Source organism: Ascaphus truei, chromosome 18, assembly GCF_040206685.1.
Source record: "Ascaphus truei isolate aAscTru1 chromosome 18, aAscTru1.hap1, whole genome shotgun sequence".
Taxonomy (NCBI): Eukaryota; Metazoa; Chordata; class Amphibia; order Anura; family Ascaphidae; genus Ascaphus; species Ascaphus truei.
Window position 1 is genome coordinate 9975976 of NC_134500.1, and position 25321 is coordinate 10001296.

General features: G+C 52.2%; 1 protein-coding gene across 5 annotated transcripts in view; it reads right to left on the bottom strand.

Annotated features, from left to right (window-relative positions):
• RASGRF1 (Ras protein specific guanine nucleotide releasing factor 1) overlaps positions 1–25321 on the bottom strand; it is a 202259-nt gene that overhangs the window by 158960 nt on the left and 17978 nt on the right. The window contains exons 10-26 of one of the 5 annotated variants that reach the window (XM_075575398.1): positions 24911–25071; positions 24645–24702; positions 23692–23828; positions 22770–22852; positions 22345–22593; positions 21609–21979; positions 21316–21441; positions 18541–18711; positions 18262–18368; positions 17395–17507; positions 17089–17149; positions 16800–16903; positions 16301–16385; positions 15870–16067; positions 15370–15449; positions 15023–15140; positions 12608–12676 (exon numbers count right to left, since the gene is read on the bottom strand). In XM_075575398.1, the coding sequence (XP_075431513.1) occupies positions 12608–12676; positions 15023–15140; positions 15370–15449; positions 15870–16067; positions 16301–16385; positions 16800–16903; positions 17089–17149; positions 17395–17507; positions 18262–18368; positions 18541–18711; positions 21316–21441; positions 21609–21979; positions 22345–22593; positions 22770–22852; positions 23692–23828; positions 24645–24702; positions 24911–25071 (2291 nt within the window). Of the gene's footprint in view, positions 1–12607; positions 12677–15022; positions 15141–15369; positions 15450–15869; positions 16068–16300; positions 16386–16799; positions 16904–17088; positions 17150–17394; positions 17508–17533; positions 18369–18540; positions 18712–21315; positions 21442–21608; positions 21980–22344; positions 22594–22769; positions 22853–23629; positions 23829–24644; positions 24703–24910; positions 25072–25321 lie in introns of those variants that run through there. The other 4 variants (XM_075575402.1, XR_012788875.1, XM_075575399.1 and 1 more) reach the window with 4 other exon arrangements.

A 25321-nucleotide genomic window follows, 5' to 3' on the forward strand; every position in this document is an offset into this window, starting at 1 on the left:
GGAGTGTCGCGTGTACACTGGGAGGGAATGCTGTATACTGGGAGTGTCGCGTGTACACTGGGAGGGAATGCTGTATACTGGAGTGTCGCGTGTACACTGGGAGGGAATGCTGTGTACTGGGAGTGTCGCGTGTACACTGGGAGGGAATGCTGTGTACTGGGAGTGTCGCGTGTACACTGGGAGGGAATGCTGTATACTGGGAGTGTCGCGTGTACACTGGGAGGGAATGCTGTATACTGGGAGTGTCGCGTGTACACTGGGAGGGAATGCTGTATACTGGGAGTGTCGCGTGTACACTGGGAGGGAATGCTGTGTACTGGGAGTGTCGCGTGTACACTGGGAGGGAATGCTGTATACTGGGAGTGTCGCGTGTACACTGGGAGGGAATGCTGTATACTGGGAGTGTCGCGTGTACACTGGGAGGGAATGCTGTATACTGGGAGTGTCGCGTGTACACTGGGAGGGAATGCTGTGTACTGGGAGTGTCGCGTGTACACTGGGAGGGAATGCTGTATACTGGGAGTGTCGCGTGTACACTGGGAGGGAATGCTGTGTACTGGGAGTGTCGCGTGTACACTGGGAGGGAATGCTGTATACTGGGAGTGTCGCGTGTACACTGGGAGGGAATGCTACCTGGGGAATGCTGTATACTGGGAGTGTCGCGTGTACACTGGGAGGAATGCTGTATACTGGGAGTGTCGCGTGTACACTGGGAGGGAATGCTGTATACTGGGAGTGTCGCGTGTACACTGGGAGGGAATGCTGTATACTGGGAGTGTCGCGTGTACACTGGGAGGGAATGCTGTATACTGGGAGTGTCGCGTGTACACTGGGAGGGAATGCTGTGTACTGGGAGTGTCGCGTGTACACTGGGAGGGAATGCTGTATACTGGGAGTGTCGCGTGTACACTGGGAGGGAATGCTGTGTACTGGGAGTGTCGCGTGTACACTGGGAGGGAATGCTGTATACTGGGAGTGTCGCGTGTACACTGGGAGGGAATGCTGTATACTGGGAGTGTCGCGTGTACACTGGGAGGGAATGCTGTGTACTGGGAGTGTCGCGTGTACACTGGGAGGGAATGCTGTATACTGGGAGTGTCGCGTGTACACTGGGAGGGAATGCTGTATACTGGGAGTGTCGCGTGTACACTGGGAGGGAATGCTGTATACTGGGAGTGTCGCGTGTACACTGGGAGGGAATGCTGTATACTGGGAGTGTCGCGTGTACACTGGGAGGGAATGCTGTATACTGGGAGTGTCGCGTGTACACTGGGAGGGAATGCTGTATACTGGGAGTGTCGCGTGTACACTGGGAGGGAATGCTGTGTACTGGGAGTGTCGCGTGTACACTGGGAGGGAATGCTGTATACTGGGAGTGTCGCGTGTACACTGGGAGGGAATGCTGTATACTGGGAGTGCCGCGTGTACACTGGGAGGGAATGCTGTGTACTGGGAGTGTCGCGTGTACACTGGGAGGGAATGCTGTATACTGGGAGTGTCGCGTGTACACTGGGAGGGAATGCTGTGTACTGGGAGTGTCGCGTGTACACTGGGAGGGAATGCTGTATACTGGGAGTGTCGCGTGTACACTGGGAGGGAATGCTGTGTACTGGGAGTGTCGCGTGTACACTGGGAGGGAATGCTGTATACTGGGAGTGTCGCGTGTACACTGGGAGGGAATGCTGTATACTGGGAGTGTCGCGTGTACACTGGGAGGGAATGCTGTATACTGGGAGTGTCGCGTGTACACTGGGAGGGAATGCTGTATACTGGGAGTGTCGCGTGTACACTGGGAGGGAATGCTGTATACTGGGAGTGTCGCGTGTACACTGGGAGGGAATGCTGTATACTGGGAGTGTCGCGTGTACACTGGGAGGGAATGCTGTATACTGGGAGTGTCGCGTGTACACTGGGAGGGAATGCTGTATACTGGGAGTGTTCGTGTGTACACTGGGAGGGAATGCTGTATACTGGGAGTGTTCGAGTGTACACTGGGAGGGAATGCTGTATACTGGGAGTGTCGCGTGTACACTGGGAGGGAATGCTGTATACTGGGAGTGTCGCGTGTACACTGGGAGGGAATGCTGTATACTGGGAGTGTCGCGTGTACACTGGGAGGGAATGCTGTATACTGGGAGTGCGCGTGTACACTGGGAGGGAATGCTGTATACTGGGAGTGTCGCGTGTACACTGGGAGGGAATGCTGTGTACTGGGAGTGTCGCGTGTACACTGGGAGGGAATGCTGTATACTGGGAGTGTCGCGTGTACACTGGGAGGGAATGCTGTGTACTGGGAGTGTCGCGTGTACACTGGGAGGGAATGCTGTATACTGGGAGTGTCGCGTGTACACTGGGAGGGAATGCTGTATACTGGGAGTGTCGCGTGTACACTGGGAGGGAATGCTGTATACTGGGAGTGTCGCGTGTACACTGGGAGGGAATGCTGTATACTGGGAGTGTCGCGTGTACACTGGGAGGGAATGCTGTATACTGGGAGTGTCGCGTGTACACTGGGAGGGAATGCTGTATACTGGGAGTGTCGCGTGTACACTGGGAGGGAATGCTGTATACTGGGAGTGTCGCGTGTACACTGGGAGGGAATGCTGTGTACTGGGAGTGTCGCGTGTACACTGGGAGGGAATGCTGTATACTGGGAGTGTCGCGTGTACACTGGAGGGAATGCTGTATACTGGGAGTGTCGCGTGTACACTGGGAGGGAATGCTGTATACTGGGAGTGTCGCGTGTACACTGGGAGGGAATGCTGTATACTGGGAGTGTCGCGTGTACACTGGGAGGGAATGCTGTATACTGGGAGTGTCGCGTGTACACTGGGAGGGAATGCTGTATACTGGGAGTGTCCGCGTGTACACTGGGAGGGAATGCTGTATACTGGGAGTGTCGCGTGTACACTGGGAGGGAATGCTGTATACTGGGAGTGTCGCGTGTACACTGGGAGGGAATGCTGTATACTGGGAGTGTCGCGTGTACACTGGGAGGGAATGCTGTATACTGGGAGTGTCGCGTGTACACTGGGAGGGAATGCTGTATACTGGGAGTGTCGCGTGTACACTGGGAGGGAATGCTGTATACTGGGAGTGTCGCGTGTACACTGGGAGGGAATGCTGTATACTGGGAGTGTCGCGTGTACACTGGGAGGGAATGCTGTATACTGGGAGTGTCGCGTTGTACACTGGGAGGGAATGCTGTATACTGGGAGTGTCGCGTGTACACTGGGAGGGAATGCTGTATACTGGGAGTGTCGCGTGTACACTGGGAGGGAATGCTGTATACTGGGAGTGTCGCGTGTACACTGGGAGGGAATGCTGTATACTGGGAGTGTCGCGTGTACACTGGGAGGGAATGCTGTGTACTGGGAGTGTCGCGTGTACACTGGGAGGGAATGCTGTATACTGGGAGTGTCGCGTGTACACTGGGAGGGAATGCTGTATACTGGGAGTGTCGCGTGTACACTGGGAGGGAATGCTGTATACTGGGAGTGTCGCGTGTACACTGGGAGGGAATGCTGTGTACTGGGAGTGTCGCGTGTACACTGGGAGGGAATGCTGTATACTGGGAGTGTCGCGTGTACACTGGGAGGGAATGCTGTATACTGGGAGTGTCGCGTGTACACTGGGAGGGAATGCTGTATACTGGGAGTGTCGCGTGTACACTGGGAGGGAATGCTGTGTACTGGGAGTGTCGCGTGTACACTGGGAGGGAATGCTGTATACTGGGAGTGTCGCGTGTACACTGGGAGGGAATGCTGTATACTGGGAGTGTCGCGTGTACACTGGGAGGGAATGCTGTATACTGGGAGGGATGCTGTATACTGGAGGATGCTGTACACTGGGAGGGAATGCTGTATACTGGGAGTGTCGCGTGTACACTGGGAGGGAATGCTGTGTACTGGGAGTGTCGCGTGTACACTGGGAGGGAATGCTGTGTACTGGGAGTGTCGCGTGTACACTGGGAGGGAATGCTGTATACTGGGAGTGTCGCGTGTACACTGGGAGGGAATGCTGTGTACTGGGAGTGTCGCGTGTACACTGGGAGGGAATGCTGTATACTGGGAGTGTCGCGTGTACACTGGGAGGGAATGCTGTATACTGGGAGTGTCGCGTGTACACTGGGAGGGAATGCTGTATACTGGGAGTGTCGCGTGTACACTGGGAGGGAATGCTGTATACTGGGAGTGTCGCGTGTACACTGGGAGGGAATGCTGTATACTGGGAGTGTCGCGTGTACACTGGGAGGGAATGCTGTGTACTGGGAGTGTCGCGTGTACACTGGGAGGGAATGCTGTGTACTGGGAGTGTCGCGTGTACACTGGGAGGGAATGCTGTATACTGGGAGTGTCGCGTGTACACTGGGAGGGAATGCTGTATACTGGGAGTGTCGCGTGTACACTGGGAGGGAATGCTGTATACTGGGAGTGTCGCGTGTACACTGGGAGGGAATGCTGTATACTGGGAGTGTCGCGTGTACACTGGGAGGGAATGCTGTATACTGGGAGTGTCGCGTGTACACTGGGAGGGAATGCTGTATACTGGGAGTGTCGCGTGTACACTGGGAGGGAATGCTGTATACTGGGAGTGTCGCGTGTACACTGGGAGGGAATGCTGTATACTGGGAGGGAATGCTGTGTACTGGGAGTGTCGCGTGTATACTGGGAGGGAATGCTGTGTACTGGGAGTGTCGCGTGTACACTGGGAGGGAATGCTGTGTACTGGGAGTGCGCGTGTACACTGGGAGGGAATGCTGTATACTGGGAGTGTCGCGTGTACACTGGGAGGGAATGCTGTATACTGGGAGTGTCGCGTGTACACTGGGAGGGAATGCTGTATACTGGGAGTGTCGCGTGTACACTGGGAGGGAATGCTGTGTACTGGGAGTGCCGCGTGTACACTGGGAGGGAATGCTGTGTACTGGGAGTGTCGCGTGTACACTGGGAGGGAATGCTGTGTACTGGGAGTGTCGCGTGTACACTGGGAGGGAATGCTGTAGTACTGGGAGTGTCGCGTGTACACTGGGAGGGAATGCTGTGTACTGGGAGTGTCGCGTGTACACTGGGAGGGAATGCTGTATACTGGGAGTGTCGCGTGTACACTGGGAGGGAATGCTGTATACTGGGAGTGTCGCGTGTACACTGGGAGGGAATGCTGTATACTGGGAGTGTCGCGTGTACACTGGGAGGGAATGCTGTATACTGGGAGTGTCGCGTGTACACTGGGAGGGAATGCTGTATACTGGGAGTGTCGCGTGTACACTGGGAGGGAATGCTGTATACTGGGAGTGTCGCGTGTACACTGGGAGGGAATGCTGTATACTGGGAGTGTCGCGTGTACACTGGGAGGGAATGCTGTATACTGGGAGTGTCGCGTGTACACTGGGAGGGAATGCTGTATACTGGGAGTGTCGCGTGTACACTGGGAGGGAATGCTGTATACTGGGAGTGTCGCGTGTACACTGGGAGGGAATGCTGTGTACTGGAGTGTCGCGTGTACACTGGGAGGGAATGCTGTATACTGGGAGTGTCGCGTGTACACTGGGAGGGAATGCTGTATACTGGGAGGGAATGCTGTGTACTGGGAGTGTCACGTGTACACTGGGAGGGAATGCTGTATCACTGGGAGGGAATGCTGTATACTGGGAGTGTCGCGTGTACACTGGGAGGGAATGCTGTATACTGGGAGTGTCGCGTGTACACTGGGAGGGAATGCTGTGTACTGGGAGTGTCGCGTGTACACTGGGAGGGAATGCTGTATACTGGGAGTGTCGCGTGTACACTGGGAGGGAATGCTGTGTACTGGGAGTGTCGCGTGTACACTGGGAGGGAATGCTGTATACTGGGAGTGTCGCGTGTACACTGGGAGGGAATGCTGTATACTGGGAGTGTCGCGTGTACACTGGGAGGGAATGCTGTATACTGGGAGTGTCGCGTGTACACTGGGAGGGAATGCTGTATACTGGGAGTGTCGCGTGTACACTGGGAGGGAATGCTGTATACTGGGAGTGTCGCGTGTACACTGGGAGGGAATGCTGTATACTGGGAGTGTCGCGTGTACACTGGGAGGGAATGCTGTATACTGGGAGTGTCGCGTGTACACTGGGAGGGAATGCTGTATACTGGAGTGTCGCGTGTACACTGGGAGGGAATGCTGTATACTGGGAGTGTCGCGTGTACACTGGGAGGGAATGCTGTATACTGGGAGTGTCGCGTGTACACTGGGAGGGAATGCTGTGTACTGGGAGTGTCGCGTGTACACTGGGAGGGAATGCTGTATACTGGGAGTGTCGCGTGTACACTGGGAGGGAATGCTGTGTACTGGGAGTGTCGCGTGTACACTGGGAGGGAATGCTGTAGTACTGGGAGTGTCGCGTGTACACTGGGAGGGAATGCTGTATACTGGGAGTGTCGCGTGTACACTGGGAGGGAATGCTGTATACTGGGAGTGTCGCTGTGTACACTGGGAGGGAATGCTGTGTACTGGGAGTGTCGCGTGTACACTGGGAGGGAATGCTGTATACTGGGAGTGTCGCGTGTACACTGGGAGGGAATGCTGTATACTGGGAGTGTCGCGTGTACACTGGGAGGGAATGCTGTGTACTGGGAGTGTCGCGTGTACACTGGGAGGGAATGCTGTGTACTGGGAGTGTCGCGTGTACACTGGGAGGGAATGCTGTATACTGGGAGTGTCGCGTGTACACTGGGAGGGAATGCTGTATACTGGGAGTGTCGCGTGTACACTGGGAGGGAATGCTGTATACTGGGAGTGTCGCGTGTACACTGGGAGGGAATGCTGTATACTGGGAGTGTCGCGTGTACACTGGGAGGGAATGCTGTGTACTGGGAGTGTCGCGTGTACACTGGGAGGGAATGCTGTATACTGGGAGTGTCGCGTGTACACTGGGAGGGAATGCTGTATACTGGGAGTGTCGCGTGTACACTGGGAGGGAATGCTGTATACTGGGAGTGTCGCGTGTACACTGGGAGGGAATGCTGTGTACTGGGAGTGTCGCGTGTACACTGGGAGGGAATGCTGTATACTGGGAGTGTCGCGTGTACACTGGGAGGGAATGCTGTGTACTGGGAGTGTCGCGTGTACACTGGGAGGGAATGCTGTATACTGGGAGTGTCGCGTGTACACTGGGAGGGAATGCTGTGTACTGGGAGTGTCGCGTGTACACTGGGAGGGAATGCTGTATACTGGGAGTGTCGCGTGTACACTGGGAGGGAATGCTGTATACTGGGAGTGTCGCGTGTACACTGGGAGGGAATGCTGTATACTGGGAGTGTCGCGTGTACACTGGGAGGGAATGCTGTGTACTGGGAGTGTCGCGTGTACACTGGGAGGGAATGCTGTATACTGGGAGTGTCGCGTGTACACTGGGAGGGAATGCTGTATACTGGGAGTGTCGCGTGTACACTGGGAGGGAATGCTGTATACTGGGAGTGTCGCGTGTACACTGGGAGGAATGCTGTGTACTGGGAGTGTCGCGTGTACACTGGGAGGGAATGCTGTATACTGGGAGTGTCGCGTGTACACTGGGAGGGAATGCTGTATACTGGGAGTGTCGCGTGTACACTGGGAGGGAATGCTGTATACTGGGAGTGTCGCGTGTACACTGGGAGGGAATGCTGTATACTGGGAGTGTCGCGTGTACACTGGGAGGGAATGCTGTATACTGGGAGTGTCGCGTGTACACTGGGAGGGAATGCTGTATACTGGGAGTGTCGCGTGTACACTGGGAGGGAATGCTGTATACTGGAGTGTCGCGTGTACACTGGGAGGGAATGCTGTATACTGGGAGTGTCGCGTGTACACTGGGAGGGAATGCTGTATACTGGGAGTGTCGCGTGTACACTGGGAGGGAATGCTGTATACTGGGAGTGTCGCGTGTACACTGGGAGGGAATGCTGTATACTGGGAGTGTCGCGTGTACACTGGGAGGGAATGCTGTGTACTGGGAGTGTCGCGTGTACACTGGAGGAATGCTGTATCTGGGATGCTGTAACTGGGAGTGTCGCGTGTACACTGGGAGGGAATGCTGTATACTGGGAGTGTCGCGTGTACACTGGGAGGGAATGCTGTATACTGGGAGTGTCGCGTGTACACTGGGAGGGAATGCTGTATACTGGGAGTGTCGCGTGTACACTGGGAGGGAATGCTGTATACTGGGAGTGTCGCGTGTACACTGGGAGGGAATGCTGTATACTGGGAGTGTCGCGTGTACACTGGGAGGGAATGCTGTAGACTGGGAGTGTCGCGTGTACACTGGGAGGGAATGCTGTATACTGGGAGTGTCGCGTGTACACTGGGAGGGAATGCTGTATACTGGGAGTGTCGCGTGTACACTGGGAGGGAATGCTGTGTACTGGAGTGTCGCGTGTACACTGGGAGTGTCGCGTGTACACTGGGAGGGAATGCTGTATACTGGGAGTGTCGCGTGTACACTGGGAGGGAATGCTGTGTACTGGGAGTGTCGCGTGTACACTGGGAGGGAATGCTGTATACTGGGAGTGTCGCGTGTACACTGGGAGGGAATGCTGTATACTGGGCCGGGAATGCTGTGTACTGGGAGTGTCGCGTGTACACTGGGAGGGAATGCTGTATACTGGGAGTGTCGCGTGTACACTGGGAGGGAATGCTGTATACTGGAGTGTCGCGTGTACACTGGGAGGGAATGCTGTATACTGGGAGTGTCGCGTGTACACTGGGAGGGAATGCTGTATACTGGGAGTGTCGCGTGTACACTGGGAGGGAATGCTGTATACTGGGAGTGTCGCGTGTACACTGGGAGGGAATGCTGTATACTGGGAGTGTCGCGTGTACACTGGGAGGGAATGCTGTATACTGGGAGTGTCGCGTGTACACTGGGAGGGAATGCTGTGTACTGGGAGTGTCGCGTGTACACTGGGAGGGAATGCTGTATACTGGGAGTGTCGCGTGTACACTGGGAGGGAATGCTGTATACTGGGAGTGTCGCGTGTACACTGGGAGGGAATGCTGTATACTGGGAGTGTCGCGTGTACACTGGGAGGGAATGCTGTATACTGGGAGTGTCGCGTGTACACTGGGAGGGAATGCTGTGTACTGGGAGTGTCGCGTGTACACTGGGAGGGAATGCTGTATACTGGGAGTGTCGCGTGTACACTGGGAGGGAATGCTGTGTACTGGGAGTGTCGCGTGTACACTGGGAGGGAATGCTGTGTACTGGGAGTGTCGCGTGTACACTGGGAGGGAATGCTGTGTACTGGGAGTGTCGCGTGTACACTGGGAGGGAATGCTGTGTACTGGGAGTGTCGCGTGTACACTGGGAGGGAATGCTGTGTACTGGGAGTGTCGCGTGTACACTGGGAGGGAATGCTGTGTACTGGGAGTGTCGCGTGTACACTGGGAGGGAATGCTGTATACTGGGAGTGTCGCGTGTACACTGGGAGGGAATGCTGTATACTGGGAGTGTCGCGTGTACACTGGGAGGGAATGCTGTGTACTGGGAGTGTCGCGTGTACACTGGGAGGGAATGCTGTATACTGGGAGTGTCGCGTGTACACTGGGAGGGAATGCTGTATACTGGGAGTGTCGCGTGTACACTGGGAGGGAATGCTGTGTACTGGGAGTGTCGCGTGTACACTGGGAGGGAATGCTGTATACTGGGAGTGTCGCGTGTACACTGGGAGGGAATGCTGTATACTGGGAGTGTCGCGTGTACACTGGGAGGGAATGCTGTATACTGGGAGTGTCGCGTGTACACTGGGAGGGAATGCTGTATACTGGGAGTGTCGCGTGTACACTGGGAGGGAATGCTGTATACTGGGAGTGTCGCGTGTACACTGGGAGGGAATGCTGTATACTGGGAGTGTCGCGTGTACACTGGGAGGGAATGCTGTATACTGGGAGTGTCGCGTGTACACTGGGAGGGAATGCTGTATACTGGGAGTGTCGCGTGTACACTGGGAGGGAATGCTGTATACTGGGAGTGTCGCGTGTACACTGGGAGGGAATGCTGTATACTGGGAGTGTCGCGTGTAACACTGGGAGGGAATGCTGTATACTGGGAGTGTCGCGTGTACACTGGGAGGGAATGCTGTATACTGGGAGTGTCGCGTGTACACTGGGAGGGAATGCTGTGTACTGGGAGTGCCGCGTGTACACTGGGAGGGAATGCTGTGTACTGGGAGTGTCGCGTGTACACTGGGAGGGAATGCTGTATACTGGGAGTGTCGCGTGTACACTGGGAGGGAATGCTGTGTACTGGGAGTGTCGCGTGTACACTGGGAGGGAATGCTGTGTACTGGGAGTGTCGCGTGTACACTGGGAGGGAATGCTGTATACTGGGAGTGTCGCGTGTACACTGGGAGGGAATGCTGTGTACTGGGAGTGTCGCGTGTACACTGGGAGGGAATGCTGTATACTGGGAGTGTCGCGTGTACACTGGGAGGGAATGCTGTATACTGGGAGTGTCGCGTGTACACTGGGAGGGAATGCTGTATACTGGGAGTGTCGCGTGTACACTGGGAGGGAATGCTGTGTACTGGGAGTGTCGCGTGTACACTGGGAGGGGAATGCTGTGTACTGGGAGTGTCGCGTGTACACTGGGAGGGAATGCTGTATACTGGGAGTGTCGCGTGTACACTGGGAGGGAATGCTGTATACTGGGAGTGTCGCGTGTACACTGGGAGGGAATGCTGTGTACTGGGAGTGTCGCGTGTACACTGGGAGGGAATGCTGTATACTGGGAGTGTCGCGTGTACACTGGGAGGGAATGCTGTATACTGGGAGTGTCGCGTGTACACTGGGAGGGAATGCTGTGTACTGGGAGTGTCGCGTGTACACTGGGAGGGAATGCTGTATACTGGGAGTGTCGCGTGTACACTGGGAGGGAATGCTGTATACTGGGAGTGTCGCGTGTACACTGGGAGGGAATGCTGTATACTGGGAGTGTCGCGTGTACACTGGGAGGGAATGCTGTGTACTGGGAGTGTCGCGTGTACACTGGGAGGGAATGCTGTATACTGGGAGTGTCGCGTGTACACTGGGAGGGAATGCTGTATACTGGGAGTGTCGCGTGTACACTGGGAGGGAATGCTGTATACTGGGAGTGTCGCGTGTACACTGGGAGGGAATGCTGTATACTGGGAGTGTCGCGTGTACACTGGGAGGGAATGCTGTATACTGGGAGTGTCGCGTGTACACTGGGAGGGAATGCTGTATACTGGGACCTGGGGAATGCTGTATACTGGGAGTGTCGCGTGTACACTGGGAGGGAATGCTGTATACTGGAGGTCGGAGGGAATGCTGTATACTGGAGTGTCGCGTGTACACTGGGAGGGAATGCTGTATACTGGGAGTGTCGCGTGTACACTGGGAGGGAATGCTGTATACTGGGAGTGTCGCGTGTACACTGGGAGGGAATGCTGTATACTGGGAGTGTCGCGTGTACACTGGGAGGGAATGCTGTATACTGGGAGTGTCGCGTGTACACTGGGAGGGAATGCTGTATACTGGAGTGTCGCGTGTACACTGGGAGGGAATGCTGTATACTGGGAGTGTCGCGTGTACACTGGGAGGGAATGCTGTATACTGGGAGTGTCGCGTGTACACTGGAGGGAATGCTGTATACTGGGAGTGTCGCGTGTACACTGGGAGGGAATGCTGTATACTGGGAGTGTCGCGTGTACACTGGGAGGGAATGCTGTATACTGGGAGTGTCGCGTGTACACTGGGAGGGAATGCTGTATACTGGGAGTGTCGCGTGTACACTGGGAGGGAATGCTGTATACTGGGAGTGTCGCGTGTACACTGGGAGGGAATGCTGTGTACTGGGAGTGTCGCGTGTACACTGGGAGGGAATGCTGTGTACTGGGAGTGTCGCGTGTACACTGGGAGGGAATGCTGTATACTGGGAGTGTCGCGTGTACACTGGGAGGTATACTGGGAGTGTCGCGTGTACACTGGGAGGGAATGCTGTGTACTGGGAGTGTCGCGTGTACACTGGGAGGGAATGCTGTATACTGGGAGTGCCGCGTGTACACTGGGAGGGAATGCTGTATACTGGGAGTGTCGCGTGTACACTGGGAGGGAATGCTGTATACTGGGAGTGTCGCGTGTACACTGGGAGGGAATGCTGTATACTGGGAGTGTCGCGTGTACACTGGGAGGGAATGCTGTGTACTGGGAGTGTCGCGTGTACACTGGGAGGGAATGCTGTATACTGGGAGTGTCGCGTGTACACTGGTAGGGAATGCTGTATACTGGGAGTGTCGCGTGTACACTGGGAGGGAATGCTGTATACTGGGAGTGTCGCGTGTACACTGGGAGGGAATGCTGTATACTGGGAGTGCCGCGTGTACACTGGGAGGGAATGCTGTATACTGGGAGTGTCGCGTGTACACTGGGAGGGAATGCTGTATACTGGGAGTGTCGCGTGTACACTGGTAGGGAATGCTGTGTACTGGGAGTGCCGCGTGTACACTGGTAGGGAATGCTGTATACTGGGAGTGCCGCGTGTACACTGGGAGGGAATGCTGTATACTGGGAGTGTCGCGTGTACACTGGTAGGGAATGCTGTATACTGGAATCGGCAGGTTTTTCCTGCTGGTACCTTAGGCTGGTGCTCCAACTTATACGACGTCTGCTGAAACTGTCGAATCTCGCGTATAATGTGAGAAATCTAAAACCGAAACACAAACTTAGCACCAGAAATACACATCAAGAGCACGCCTAAATATTACACGGAGAGCACCCACGAAATATAGAAAGCGCACACAGGGTGCGTTTGCCTCTGTATGTCTGTCATCATGACCAGCTCCTGCCCTTGTCTCTTCGCTGCTGGATGAAGCCTCCCCAATGATCTCCCAGGTACTGCGGTTGCAGCTTCTCCTCGGTGCTCCAACGCATTCCCTCATGTCATCCTGCCATCGTTAGGTTGTCATCTTGGTCTTTTTATGCCCCTTGTAACCCAGTCGAGTCCCATCTTTGTCCAACGATGGTCATTTGCTATTGCAATATGACCAGCCCACCGCCATTTTAATTAACCTTTTGACCTGCTCTACTAATTTGGAGCTTAATCAACATTTTTGATGGGCGTTACCCTGTCCTGATCGCTTTTGTTCCCGTCCTGCTGAAGCTGTGCTCCGTTCCACAGAGACATTGTTTGGATACTTCTTAACGGATTTGCACGCTAATTGGACTTGCCTCATCCACTAAGAGAGGGTTTCATACTAAGGTAACAGGCGTCAGCCTTATGATTGTTACCCCCTTCGTGCATATACATTATCTTAAGCATGGAGAGGCGAGTCACATATTGTTTGCGCCATTTATTGTGGTGGGTACCACTAGGCGTAGAATCTCCCACGCAGCCACTATCTGGATTATTCATGTGGGTTACTACAGGCATTTCTGGACTTTATAGATTTGACATTGACATTTCCAGTAGAGTACATGGTATGACTGAGCACCATTTCACTTTTCAATTAATTTGGAGACCAATCATTCCAAATCAATGGCTCTCATCTCCCTGCTGAGATTAAAAAGAAGGCTGGACACTGCTGCAGTCCTCCTTTGAGGCTCTGTGACATCTTTGCCAATATCTGCACTTATCTCGACCTGGCCGGATACTAATCTTGGGTATGTAATATATAGTACCTGGAATATCACGGGGGAGGCCTTCATCCAGCAGTGGATCCACAAGGACGGAAGGCAGACAGACATATATACATATACACACACGTAACCAGACTAACAGTCCCTTGAGCCACGGCACAAAAATATGCTGCTGCTCCAGGGACGTGTGTGTGTGTGTGTGTGTGTGTGTAATAGAGTACTGTACATTTACATGTGTGGTTTATGGATATAGTGACAAGTCGGACACACCTTCTACATTAGCAGAAGGTCAGACGTGCTTTGTTCCCAGAAATGATGGGGTTAACTTCTGCTTCTAGGTGCAAATAATTAACCTGAGTGGGAAGACTTAAACCGTGGCCTGAGAATACAGTAAGTGTGTCACACAGAGGGCTGAGAGAAGGCTGTATACCTGGAGTCCTGAGCAACTCTACTGTACCTTGGACAGGACTATGCTGTACCTGTGAGGTTAAGGTCTACACCAGGGGTCTCCAACTCATACCTCAAAGGCCACAACCAGGCCACCTTTTATGGATATCCCCGCTTCAGCACAGGTGTCTCAATCAGTGGCTCAGTCAAAGACTGAGCCACCTGTGCTGAAGCAAAGACTGAATGAGCCACCTGTGCTGAAGCAGGGATATCCTTAAACCCTGACCTGTTGGTGGACCTTGAGGACTGACTTTGAGACCCCTTTCGTACACATTGAACTTCTGCTACACTTTCTATGTTTGGCTGGGAACTAGCTTAGCTGGCCAGTGATGGCAGTGAGCGGCATTGTTTTGTTTAGTTAGCCTCCTGAGTGGAGTAGGTTTTATTTTGTTACGTTGCCTTAAAGAGACAGTGTACCCACAAGTATTGTTTATTTTAAGTCTGTGGACAAAATAAACCAGAGAATTACACTCCTGCAGCAAACTGTCCGTTTCTCACGGCTAGCAGGTCATTCTGCCACAATGTATACTGCAGAGGACAATACCTCCGTTACAATATGATAATCAGCTCATCACTTCATTCACAGAGGAAGACCCGTTCTGTCATGAACCTTGTGTGCTATACTGTATATTTAGGCGTCCTGTCTCCAGTTCACATCCAATGAAGAGACCTCTGTAGTCTGGAAAGCTTATGCACAAGACTATTTTATATGATTGATATGTTGGTGCATTAAAAGGTATAATAGCACAAAGTTTCTTAATGTGTGTGTCAGTGTGTGTTTATGTATAGATGTGAATCAGTGTGTGAATATGTATAGATGTGAATCAGTGTGTGTATATGTCGGTATCTGTCTCTGTGTAGGTCTGCATCAGTGTATCTTGGCATCAGTGTATCTTGGCATCAGTGTGTGTATCTTCTGTCTGCGTATCTATGTCAGGGTGTGTATCTGTGCAACTGTATCACTCACCATCCTCATCTTGGAGAAGTTGACCAGTCCATCCTCTGTGTAGTTTGGGGTGCCTTCCTCTATAAAGGCCAAATCTGTCAGGTACATGCCCAGATAGGGAACGCAGGGGGGGTCACAGCTGGGGGCCACAAGAGGGGCAGTGAGAATAGACTCCTGAAAGTAGACACCAGAACAACGCTCTCCAGGGAGCGATGTCATGATGCAATGCTCTGCAGGGAACTGGCTCATGGAGCGATGATCTGCAGCCATTGGATATTGATACATTATGCAATACTCTGCAGAGGATGAGCTAGTAATAGGATGCTCTGCAGAGGATGAGAAAGTGATGTGATGTTTTGCAGACTTACTTCTTTAGGGCTTCCCTTAGGTTCTTAAAGCGGCCTTCTGAAGACACCAACTTTTGAAGCCGGTCAATGAGAGCTTTTGTCTACGAGGAAGAAGAGGGCGGAAATTTGGAGGGGCGAAGAGAGGCAATGATACAATGAAAAGATAAAGGAGAGGGACTGGTGCAGTGTGGAAAGGGGGGAGGAAGGGAGACTTGTGAGGGACTACAGATAAATAAGTCTTAGGTTGTGAGACTTTTCATAGATGAGGTTTGTGGATGTGTTTTAGAGAACACAACGTTTTGATATCCTGAGACTGGATCTACAGAGACAGGAGAACTTTGCAGCCATCTACAGAGCTCTGGGTTTATCTAGACTCCAGAGCTCTCATGAAGAAAAATAGTCTCGTGGCCAATCAAGCTGCTAGAACTCATCACTATATACAATACGTCACAGTCCACCCCATGACAGGGAGATATCTGTGCTGCCCCCTGGGGACCCAGATAACTTTGCCTAGCTGGTACCTGCTTGGACACCTTGATCCAGGTCCTCTTGAGCCGGAAGATGGCACTGCGGTTCAGCGATGACATGATCTCCAGCACTGCATTGTAGTTATGGAGACAGCGGCAGATATCAGCCACCGCCACCCACTTTTCGATGGTGCACCCACGCAGCGCTGGCTCGTCCCCACTCAGGATCTCCGTGGCGATCAGGTTACTCATCTGGGACACGTCACCAAACACCTCATCATGATGTCTCTGCCCGTCTTGTGTATTCATGATGTCATTGTCATCAAGGTGGATATTACAACCCCCGCTTTTACTGCAATTATGTCAAAGCTTCTCAAAGTGATGATGCCACAGGTCCCCCCCCCCCTTTCACAATAATGATGTCACCCCCTAGTGATGATGCCACAGTCTCTCAGTGATGATGTCACAGCCCCCCACGGACTCACGTGGTTGAAGTGTTTGCTGGTGCTCATGATGTACGGAGTCCGCTCATTCTTGTCAGTTTTCATCCAACCCTGACCGAAAAATTCCCTGTGGGTGAGAGGCAGGGGTCCCCCACGGTGTTATAGTGAAGGACCGCCCAGAGACAGGGTGCGATGGTGTCTGTGTTGGTTGGGGGATTGGCTTGGGGGGGTTGATGGTGTGTGTTCGGGGGAATAGTTTGGGAGAGTGATGGTGTTTGCGTGTGTGTGTGTGTGTTGAGAGGGATGGTTTGGGGTGTTTGTGTTGGGATGATATGGGGGGATGGTTTATAGGGTGTGTGTGTACGGGAGATTAGGATGTGATGTGTGTGGGGGGTGGATGGTGTCTGCCAGCAAATGGTTTGGGGGGTAGTGTGTGTGTGTGTGGATGTTTTTTTTAGGGGGGGGGGGATTATGTGTGTGGGACATGGCCTGGGAGCGTTGATGGTATGTTGGGCAGGGTAGTTTGGGGGAGTTAACTCACTCGTACGGTATCTGTCTGAAGATCAGGTGATCCAGTAACGTGAGCTGCTCCGCAATCTCCAGAGCAGAGAGAGACTCAAAAGGCTCCGCGGCTCCCCCCAAGACCTGCACGTTACAGACCCTGATATAACACTCCCTCGACATAACATCCACAGGTAACCTTATAAATCACCCACAACAAACTTCTCACCTCTCCCTTCCTGTTCTCTCCCCTCCTCACACCCTCCCCTCCTCACACCCTCCCCCCCGTCATCACATTATTCATGTTGACCTAAAAGCGCAGAACTCACAATGTGTTCAATCTCCTCCAGTGTCACCTGGTTGTCCCCAGGATCCTCTTGAGTCAGAGTTCTGGGGAACGACATGGGGGGGTGGGGGGGGGAGGTTAAATGAGCGGTGATAGTGCAGATCAGGTAGTTCCATACGGAATCGCCAATTCGCTTGAATGTAAATTGCCACGCGATAGTGTCCTAATCGACGCTATTGCAGATTAATGAACAACCCCCACAGTTAAAGGGACAGTCACATACTGTGTGCTTGTATTCATATGTGTGTGTGTGTGTGTGTACATCCATGTGTGTGCATGTGTTTCTCACCGTATAATATTTGCAGCTGCCTTCCTCTCCTGTGCCAGTAACTCGGGATTGTGTATGACTTCCTCCAGGAAATTAATGACTTTACTCTTCACCTGTAGGTTTGTCTCGAAATCCTGATGAAACCACAGACGCACACAGAGACACAGAGATACACATATATACACACATACAGAGAGACAGACACACACACACACAGAGACATATACAGAGAGACACAGAGATACACATATACATAGACACAGACGTGCAGTGACACACGGGACATACGTGTACGTGTATTAGAGTTCTTGTGTTTGCTGTCGGTGAGCACATAGCGAGAATGCCGGTGCGAGCGCGGGATACCTCCAGTATAAGAGCTTGTGTTTGCACGCAGTCACTCACAGGCCGTTTGTGAAGACTAGGATGGCGCACGGTTGGCAAGAGCACGGTGGGTTAGTACAGGCGCGCAGTGCGGGGCGGGTAGAGCAAGAGGTCACTCTCAGGAGCTTGAGAAGTGGGGGGCTCCACAGATGTGAGGCAGTACTTCACAGAAAGGGTGGTTCTTATCTACCTTCAAATTCTATGTTTCCATGGTGCACGGTGGGCTGACATAGTGTAGGTTGTCGCCCAGGGTGGGATGGGTTTGTGTTGTAGTTGAGATGGTGCAAGATGGGTTGGTGCACAGGTTGGTACAGAGCGAGTGTGAGATTCAGGGTGGGATGGGTTGGCACATGGGATAAGTTGACGTGCAGAGTGGAATGGGTTGGCGCACAGGGTGGGAAGACATGCAGGATGGCGCACTGAATGGGATGGCACAGGGAGAATTGGCACACAGGGTGGTCTGGAGTGCCAAGTGGGATGGCGCAGGGTGGTTTTGGCTTGAGGTACCTGCGAGTGTTTGGACACCCAGTGTCTCAGCACATTTAGCACGCGGTTTGTCGCCGCCCTCCTGATTACAAATTCTTTATCTCCATTCCTCTGGTCTGAAGGGAAACCTGAAACACAGAGGAGGTCACACAGGTCCCGTCAACGTCCCCCAATCCCACCACCATCCCTTCAAAGTCCCGCTTCACCCATCCCTCTAACTCTCCCCACATCCTCCTTCCACATCACCCATCATTCCTTGCACGTTCTCCCTTCACCCCTCACACTTCTCCGTCCCCATACCTGCTGTGGCCAGAGACATGCGTCTGTACGTCTCCTTGGTCGGAGTGCCTTCATTGGCCCCGGCAGTTGCTATAGCAAAGGCAGAGGTTGCCGAGAGGCCACCGCGGCTGTTGTCGTGCTCCCGACAGGAAGTCATCACCATCCCGTTATTGTAAGAAAAGAGAGTGAAGTCTGCGGGAAAGAGGGAAAGAAGAAGAGAGAATGAGCTGTAGAGTGAGAAAGCAGGAGAAAGAGCGAGAGGAAAAGCGCGCGAGAGCTGGTAGGGTATGCAGCAAAGTGAATGCGCACACCTAAATCACGTAGACAGGTGATCCGTGAAATGAATCAAATAATATGATAATGATTAACCCATACATAGAGATGCAGCTAGAGGCAGGGCGTTTCTCAACACCCTTAATAGACATATTCATTACTTCAGGAAGTCACTTCTTATACGACTTGGATGTGGTCCATTGTGTTTTGTGTCCACCACAAAATTCCCTTTGTTCTCTACGCTGGGCAAAGTCGAGGGTCAGCAGCAGTCGATTTATAGTGAATATCTTCGTAATAATCTGACTGGAAGTAGACCGATTGTATCATTTTCCGGTTCTCCAAGCAGCAGCTAAAGACTTTTGCCAGCATTGTATCTACTTCTTCCCCAGCTTCTTTCGTGATTTCAGCTGTAATTCCATCTTCCCCGGGAGCCTTCCCATTCTTCATGGATGTTATTGCCTTTGCCACTTCTTCTCGCAGGGCGCGTGGTGCATCATTGGTGGTTTCTTCTCTCTCCATCTGCTGGATTGTGCCATATGTTCTGTGTTCTTGTTCAAAATTTTCTAGAAGTCTTTATTCCTCTTTATGATCACTGTGCAGACTTGTTTGAGTGCGTCTTCCCAATCATATATCACTGCTTTGTCTTCTTTAAACTTTTATTTATCGTCGATAGAAGGGAAGGAATTTATTTCACCAGCAACAAAGGAAAGCGTTCTTTACAGTAAGGGCAGTTAAAATGTGGAATGCATGGAGACTGTGATGGCAGATACAATAGATTTGTTCAAAAAAAGGTTGGACATCTTTTTAGAAAGGAAAGGTATACAGGGATATATCAAATAAGTATACATGGGAAGGATGTTAATCCGGGGATTAATCCGATTGCCAATTCTTGGAGTCTGGATCAATAAGTAAGTATAGATTTAGGATAAAGTATCTGTTGTCTAGCATAGATTGAATTTGATGGACGTACGTCTTTTTTTCAACCTCATCTACTATGTAACTATGTAACTATTTTTCCCCTTATGAGATATCATTGGACGATGTGTCACTGGGGTTTCTGCTTGCCTTCCTCTGGATCAATATACTGTAAGTACGGATATAGGATAAAGTATCTGTCGTCTAAATTTAGCATAGGTTGAACTTGATGGACGCATGGCTTTTTTCAACCTCATCTACTATGTAACTATGTAACTATGATAGTCTTCCTACCCAGATCGCAGCTACATTTTCATACATCTTCACTTTTACGTTTGCGTATCGCCTAGCGAAGCTCTGTATATTTTTATTCTTACATTTTAGGCTTACTTCAATTCTGGTCATTTTCCTTGGTTTTTTTTTAGCGACTCCGCCATTTTTTCTGCACTTTCAACTACAATCATTATGTTTTTCATAATTGTTTGTTAAAGTATCTCCATGCATCTCAAGCTTTTTAGCTCTAGTTGAAATTCTCTGCCGTTATTCTTGATGTTCTTATGGTTGATTGTTTGGGTCTTCTTTTTAAACAGTTCTTCTTTTTATCTGCCCACGAAGACGTAATTTGCAACAAACAAATCAGTGACCATTTCTTGGTTCAAAACAGTTAAGGACTGTGCAGTCTTCAATCGCATTTTCTTTTGTTAGCTAGGATATAGTCCTTTTCATTCTTCACCCTTTGCATCCATTCCAGGTCCTTCTTCTGTTTGGATTTTTCTTGACGATTGAATTCAAAATGTAGAAGTTTTCGCATTCTGCAAATTCCACCAATCCGTCTCCATGTTCATTCCTGTTACCGTTACCATTCTGATGCGTCATCTTTCTGATGGGCCAAAGCTTTGCCTTGATCACTCCCATAATTATCCTGGAGGTGACAATTTCCTTTGTTATTAAGTTTGTTCAATTCATGGTACTGTAGAAGTCTTCCACATCATTGTCTGTGACGTGATGTTGGGGCATGTACTTGAAGCTTGTATCTTTGCCAATTGAATGATGATTCTGGCTGCCCTTCCCCACGAACTCTCATATTCTACCAAGTTGTTTCTCTATTTCTTGTTGCAATATGAAGCCTTCTCCACGGATTCTTCCATTTCCTGTACCTCTGTAATAGAATAGCTGCTCCTTTGAGCTCAATTAGGTCTTTTGTTTTAACTTCACTAACAATATCCCATTGAATCTTTTCAAGCTTATTTTATAGTTCTTGCAGTCCTGCTTCCCTGGAACATCAGATTGATGTTTAACCTCTGGAAATCCTTAGCACCCACTGCATTCATCCTAAACATGATCAAGCTTGGGGACTATGCAGACTTTGGAGAATGGTGGCCATTGCTTTTTCCCATATGTGGACCAGCTCAAGGCTTTTTGATAGTGTAGGCAAATGTAAAATGTTGAGGACCTCTGGGTCAGACACCTCGTGTTGTTGGTGCAATGCACTTGGGAGGGACTTTGGTCAGAACTGCCAATGGCACCTGATAAAAGTTGTGCCCCAGAATGCATAGCGCGAGTGGGCACGACTTTCATCTTCTTATATATTTTCAAGTGTATATTCACCTGCAGAGTTGCGGCCGCGCTGCACTCTCGGGGTGGTTGGGGAGCGTGTCGGGGATGTGTCCGTCTCGGCCTCATCACTTTGCGTCTGTTCGTTGTCGGATTCTCCCCGAACGGAAATTTCAGAGTCTGTGGGAGAGAACCTGTCAGGTCCTAAGATGCAGTCACAGATCCCCCATGTGACTCCTATGTAACTCTGGGTGCGACACGCCCCTCTCTTACTCTCGTTCCCCTCCCTCTTCCTTTCTCCTCCCCCCCTCACTCCACTCTCTCTCGTTTCCCTTCTGGCCTCTTACTCAGTCTCTGCATCCCGGGCTCCTCCTCTGTCTCTGTTGGAGACTCCTCTCCTTCCCCCACCTTGCTGGAGAAGCTCCCGGACACATAGAGCTTGTTGATGTCCAGGGTAGTCTTACTGTGGGGTGGCGGAGGGGGGCAGCCACTGGGGTATCCATTGGGGGAACCGCTGAGGGCAGCCAAGTCCAGGGTTTTGCCCCCGGTGATGATGGGGATGTTGAGGGACAGTTTGCGCCTGCGGCTCGGGGATGAAGACTTGGTGATGGAGAGTGGAGGAGGGGACGAGAACTTGCGGGTGGCGCGCGGTGACTTGGGGGGCTCTCCATACAGAAGCTTGTTGTTCTGGTTACTGGCAAACAGAAGCTCCAGGGACCTGAGGGGGTGAGAAGAGAGACAGGGGGGTAACAAACTGTGAAGGGGTGATAATTATCAGTACCTGTGAGATATTGTTGTGTATGTTAGAGATATGTGACAGATAGCTCAGTATCTGTGAGAGATACAGTAATTCAGGAGCGGCCAACTCCAGTCCTCAAGGGCCATCAACAGGCCAGCTAGTAGGGATATTCCTGCTTCAGCACAAGTGGCTCAATCAGTGGCTCAGTCATTATGACTGAGCCACCTGTGCTGAAGCAGGGATATCCTGAAAACCTGACCAATTTGTGGCCCTTGAGGACTGGGGTTGGCCACCCCTGTGGTAGCTCAACCTCACAGATAGCCGCCGTGTGCGGTGCTGCTCACCGGGCCGGAATGGCACTGATGGGTTTCCTGTAGATAGCGATGAGTTTGTCCAGCACGATGTCGGCGCAGGTAAAGACCCGATACGAGTGCAGGAACGTGTTAAGGAAGTCGATGCTGAGAAAGCGCAGGTCGGTCAGGCGCTCCAGTAACCGCTCAACGCTCGCGTAGCGGATCTGCAGAACTTTGCACGAGTTCATCGTTTTACTGAACCGGATGTCGACGTCGTCACAGTACAGACTGGTATCCGACCTGCGGGGGTCATGTGATCAAGCAGTCGCATTACACATCATGTGACCACCCGCGGTTACCTCCAAGTCATGTGACCAAGCACTCTTGCATCTCACAGCCCACTCACAGCCCACTCAAAGCCCACTCAAAGCCCACTCAAAGCCCGCCTCCTGATCTTGTTTCTGAGAACAACTCACTTGATCATCTGGGGCACAGAGACCTTAGAATTCTCCTCAAATGCGTTCATCATAAGGCCATTACACCGAATGTTATCCACGCACTGCAGAGCAGAACAAGGATTAGGTGGGGGACAGGGAGGGTGAGAGAGATAAGGAGGGGCAGAGAGCGCGAGAGAGAGCGCGAGAGAGAGCGCGCGAGAGAGAGCGAGAGAGAGCAAGAGAGCGAGAGCGAGAGAGAGAGAGAGCGCGAGAGAGCGCGAGAGAGCGAGCGCGAGAGAGCGAGCGCGAGAGAGCGAGCGCGAGAGAGCGAGCGCGAGAGAGAGAGCGCGAGAGAGAGCGAGCGCGAGAGAGAGAGCGAGCGAGCGAGAGAGAGAGCGAGCGCGAGAGAGAGAGAGCGAGAGAGAGCGAGCGCGAGAGAGAGCGAGCGCGAGAGAGAGCGAGCGCGAGAGAGAGCGAGCGCGAGAGAGAGCGAGCGCGAGAGAGAGCGAGCGCGAGAGAGAGAGAGCGAGAGAGAGAGCGCGAGAGAGAGCACGAGAGAGAGAGCGCGAGAGAGAGAGCGCGAGAGAGAGCGCGAGAGAGAGAGCGCGAGAGAGAGCGCGAGAGAGAGAGCGCGAGTGAGAGAGAGCGCGAGAGAGAGAGAGCGCGAGAGCCCCGGAGCCAGCAAAGCACAATTCGCTGTATTGCTCCCAAATCGTCGATATATGCCATTCAAGTCAATGGCGGTTATCGCTGATTTGGGGGCAATGAAGCAGACCGCGCTTTGCTGATTCCAGGGCAGAGAGAGAGACAGAGGAAGGCAGGAATCAGGACTCACATTCACAGAGGAAAAAACTACATGGAAAAACAGCAGAGAGAGCAATAATGGTCTGCAGGGATACCAGAATGACACAATGATGATGGTAATAACACGATGGTGACAAGATGATGACACGGTGGGGACCTGGCTGATGTCACTGGTCCACGCGGCCTTTTCCTGCCTGGATGACGCCAGCAGAATGACAACGAAGGCTGCAGAGTCTTTGGGTTCCACTGAGATTTTGAAGTCCAAGTGATCCCCATCCTGTGTGGGGGGTCTGTCTGCAAAGAGAGAGCACAGGCGTGTAAGAGAGGGGTCTGTCTGCAAAAAGAGAGCAGGGGTGTAAGAGAGGGGTCTGTCTGCAAAGAGAGAGCAGGCGTGTAAGAGAGGGGTCTGTCTGCAAAACGAGAGCAGGCGTGTAAGAGAGGGGTCTGTCAGCAAAGAGAGCAGGCGTGTAAGAGAGGGGTCTGTCTGCAAAGAGAGAGCAGGTGTGTAAGAGAGGGGTCTGTCTGCAAAGAGAGAGCAGGCGTGTAAGAGAGGGGTCTGTCGGCAAAGAGAGAGAGCAGGCGTGTAAGAGAGGGGTCTGTCTGCAAAGAGAGCAGGCGTGTAAGAGAGGGTCTGTCTGCAAAGAGAGAGCAGGCGTGTAAGAGAGGGAAAAAAACAGAAAAAACACAGCGCACAACGCTCATAGTGTATTAAAAAAAAAGTAATAGTGTATTAATTAAAAAGTAAAAAAAAAAGGTGTAAGAGAGGGGTCTGTCTGCAAAGAGAGAGCAGGCGTGTAAGAGAGGGGTCTGTCTGCAAAGAGAGCAGGCGTGTACGAGAGGGGTCTGTCTGCAAAGAGAGAGCAGGCATGTAAGAGAGGGGAACCGAGAGAAAGGAAGAGAGGGAGTGTGAGAGGATGGGAAAAGGTGAGTTATGGGTTTGGGGTAGATTCATGCTAAGGTTATTGGATAGTAATAGGATATAGAGGGGTCTGAGTAGGGGGCATCTCTCTAAAATTGAAGGGCACAAATCAGAGGGGGCAATAGAGACAGGGGGTTAGGAAGAGTAGGAGTGAGGGTTGAATTGGGGGGGGGGGGGGAGGGAGTACTGACTGTCATCATCATCCTGATCCTCCAGCAGAGTGCAGTCCATAAGCGATATCACCCCATTCTACAAGAGAGACACCCAGGTAGCACAGAGACTCACAGAGGTTATTTCCTTCCCAAGTGTCACCTACGTTGATGCCCTCCCTTCCCCTGGACTTTATATGGGCTCACTGATACCCATAATGCCTCTCCGCCTCTTTTGTTTGTCTGCTGGTGAGGTGCAGTTTCCCTCTGTGCCCCAGCCCACGTGGTCCCTGCCCCGTGGTCAGTACCTTGGTGAGGTGCAGCTTCCCGCCAGAGCTGCGTGTGCAGATTAGGAGGTGTTTGGAAAACAGGAAGCACTGACGCTCTCCTTCCTTCTTCAGGGACAGGGATCCGAGGCGTCCCCTTGTTATCCTACCCTTCTCTGACATGGGAACCTGGATCAGACATCCTGGGGATACCAACCTGACTGTCAGTCTCCAGGACTCAAACCCAAGCCTGTCACCATTACAACCTGAGCCTGGCCTCTTCCCAATTCTCCCCTCTAATCCTGGCCTCTCACACCCTCAAACCATTACTTGTCACCTCCCCCAATCTTGATTTTTCACCCTTGCAAACCCTCTAATCCTGACCTGTCAGCGCCCGTCCCAAGCACCCAATCCTGACCTGTCAGCACCCATCCCAATCCTGACCTGTCAGCA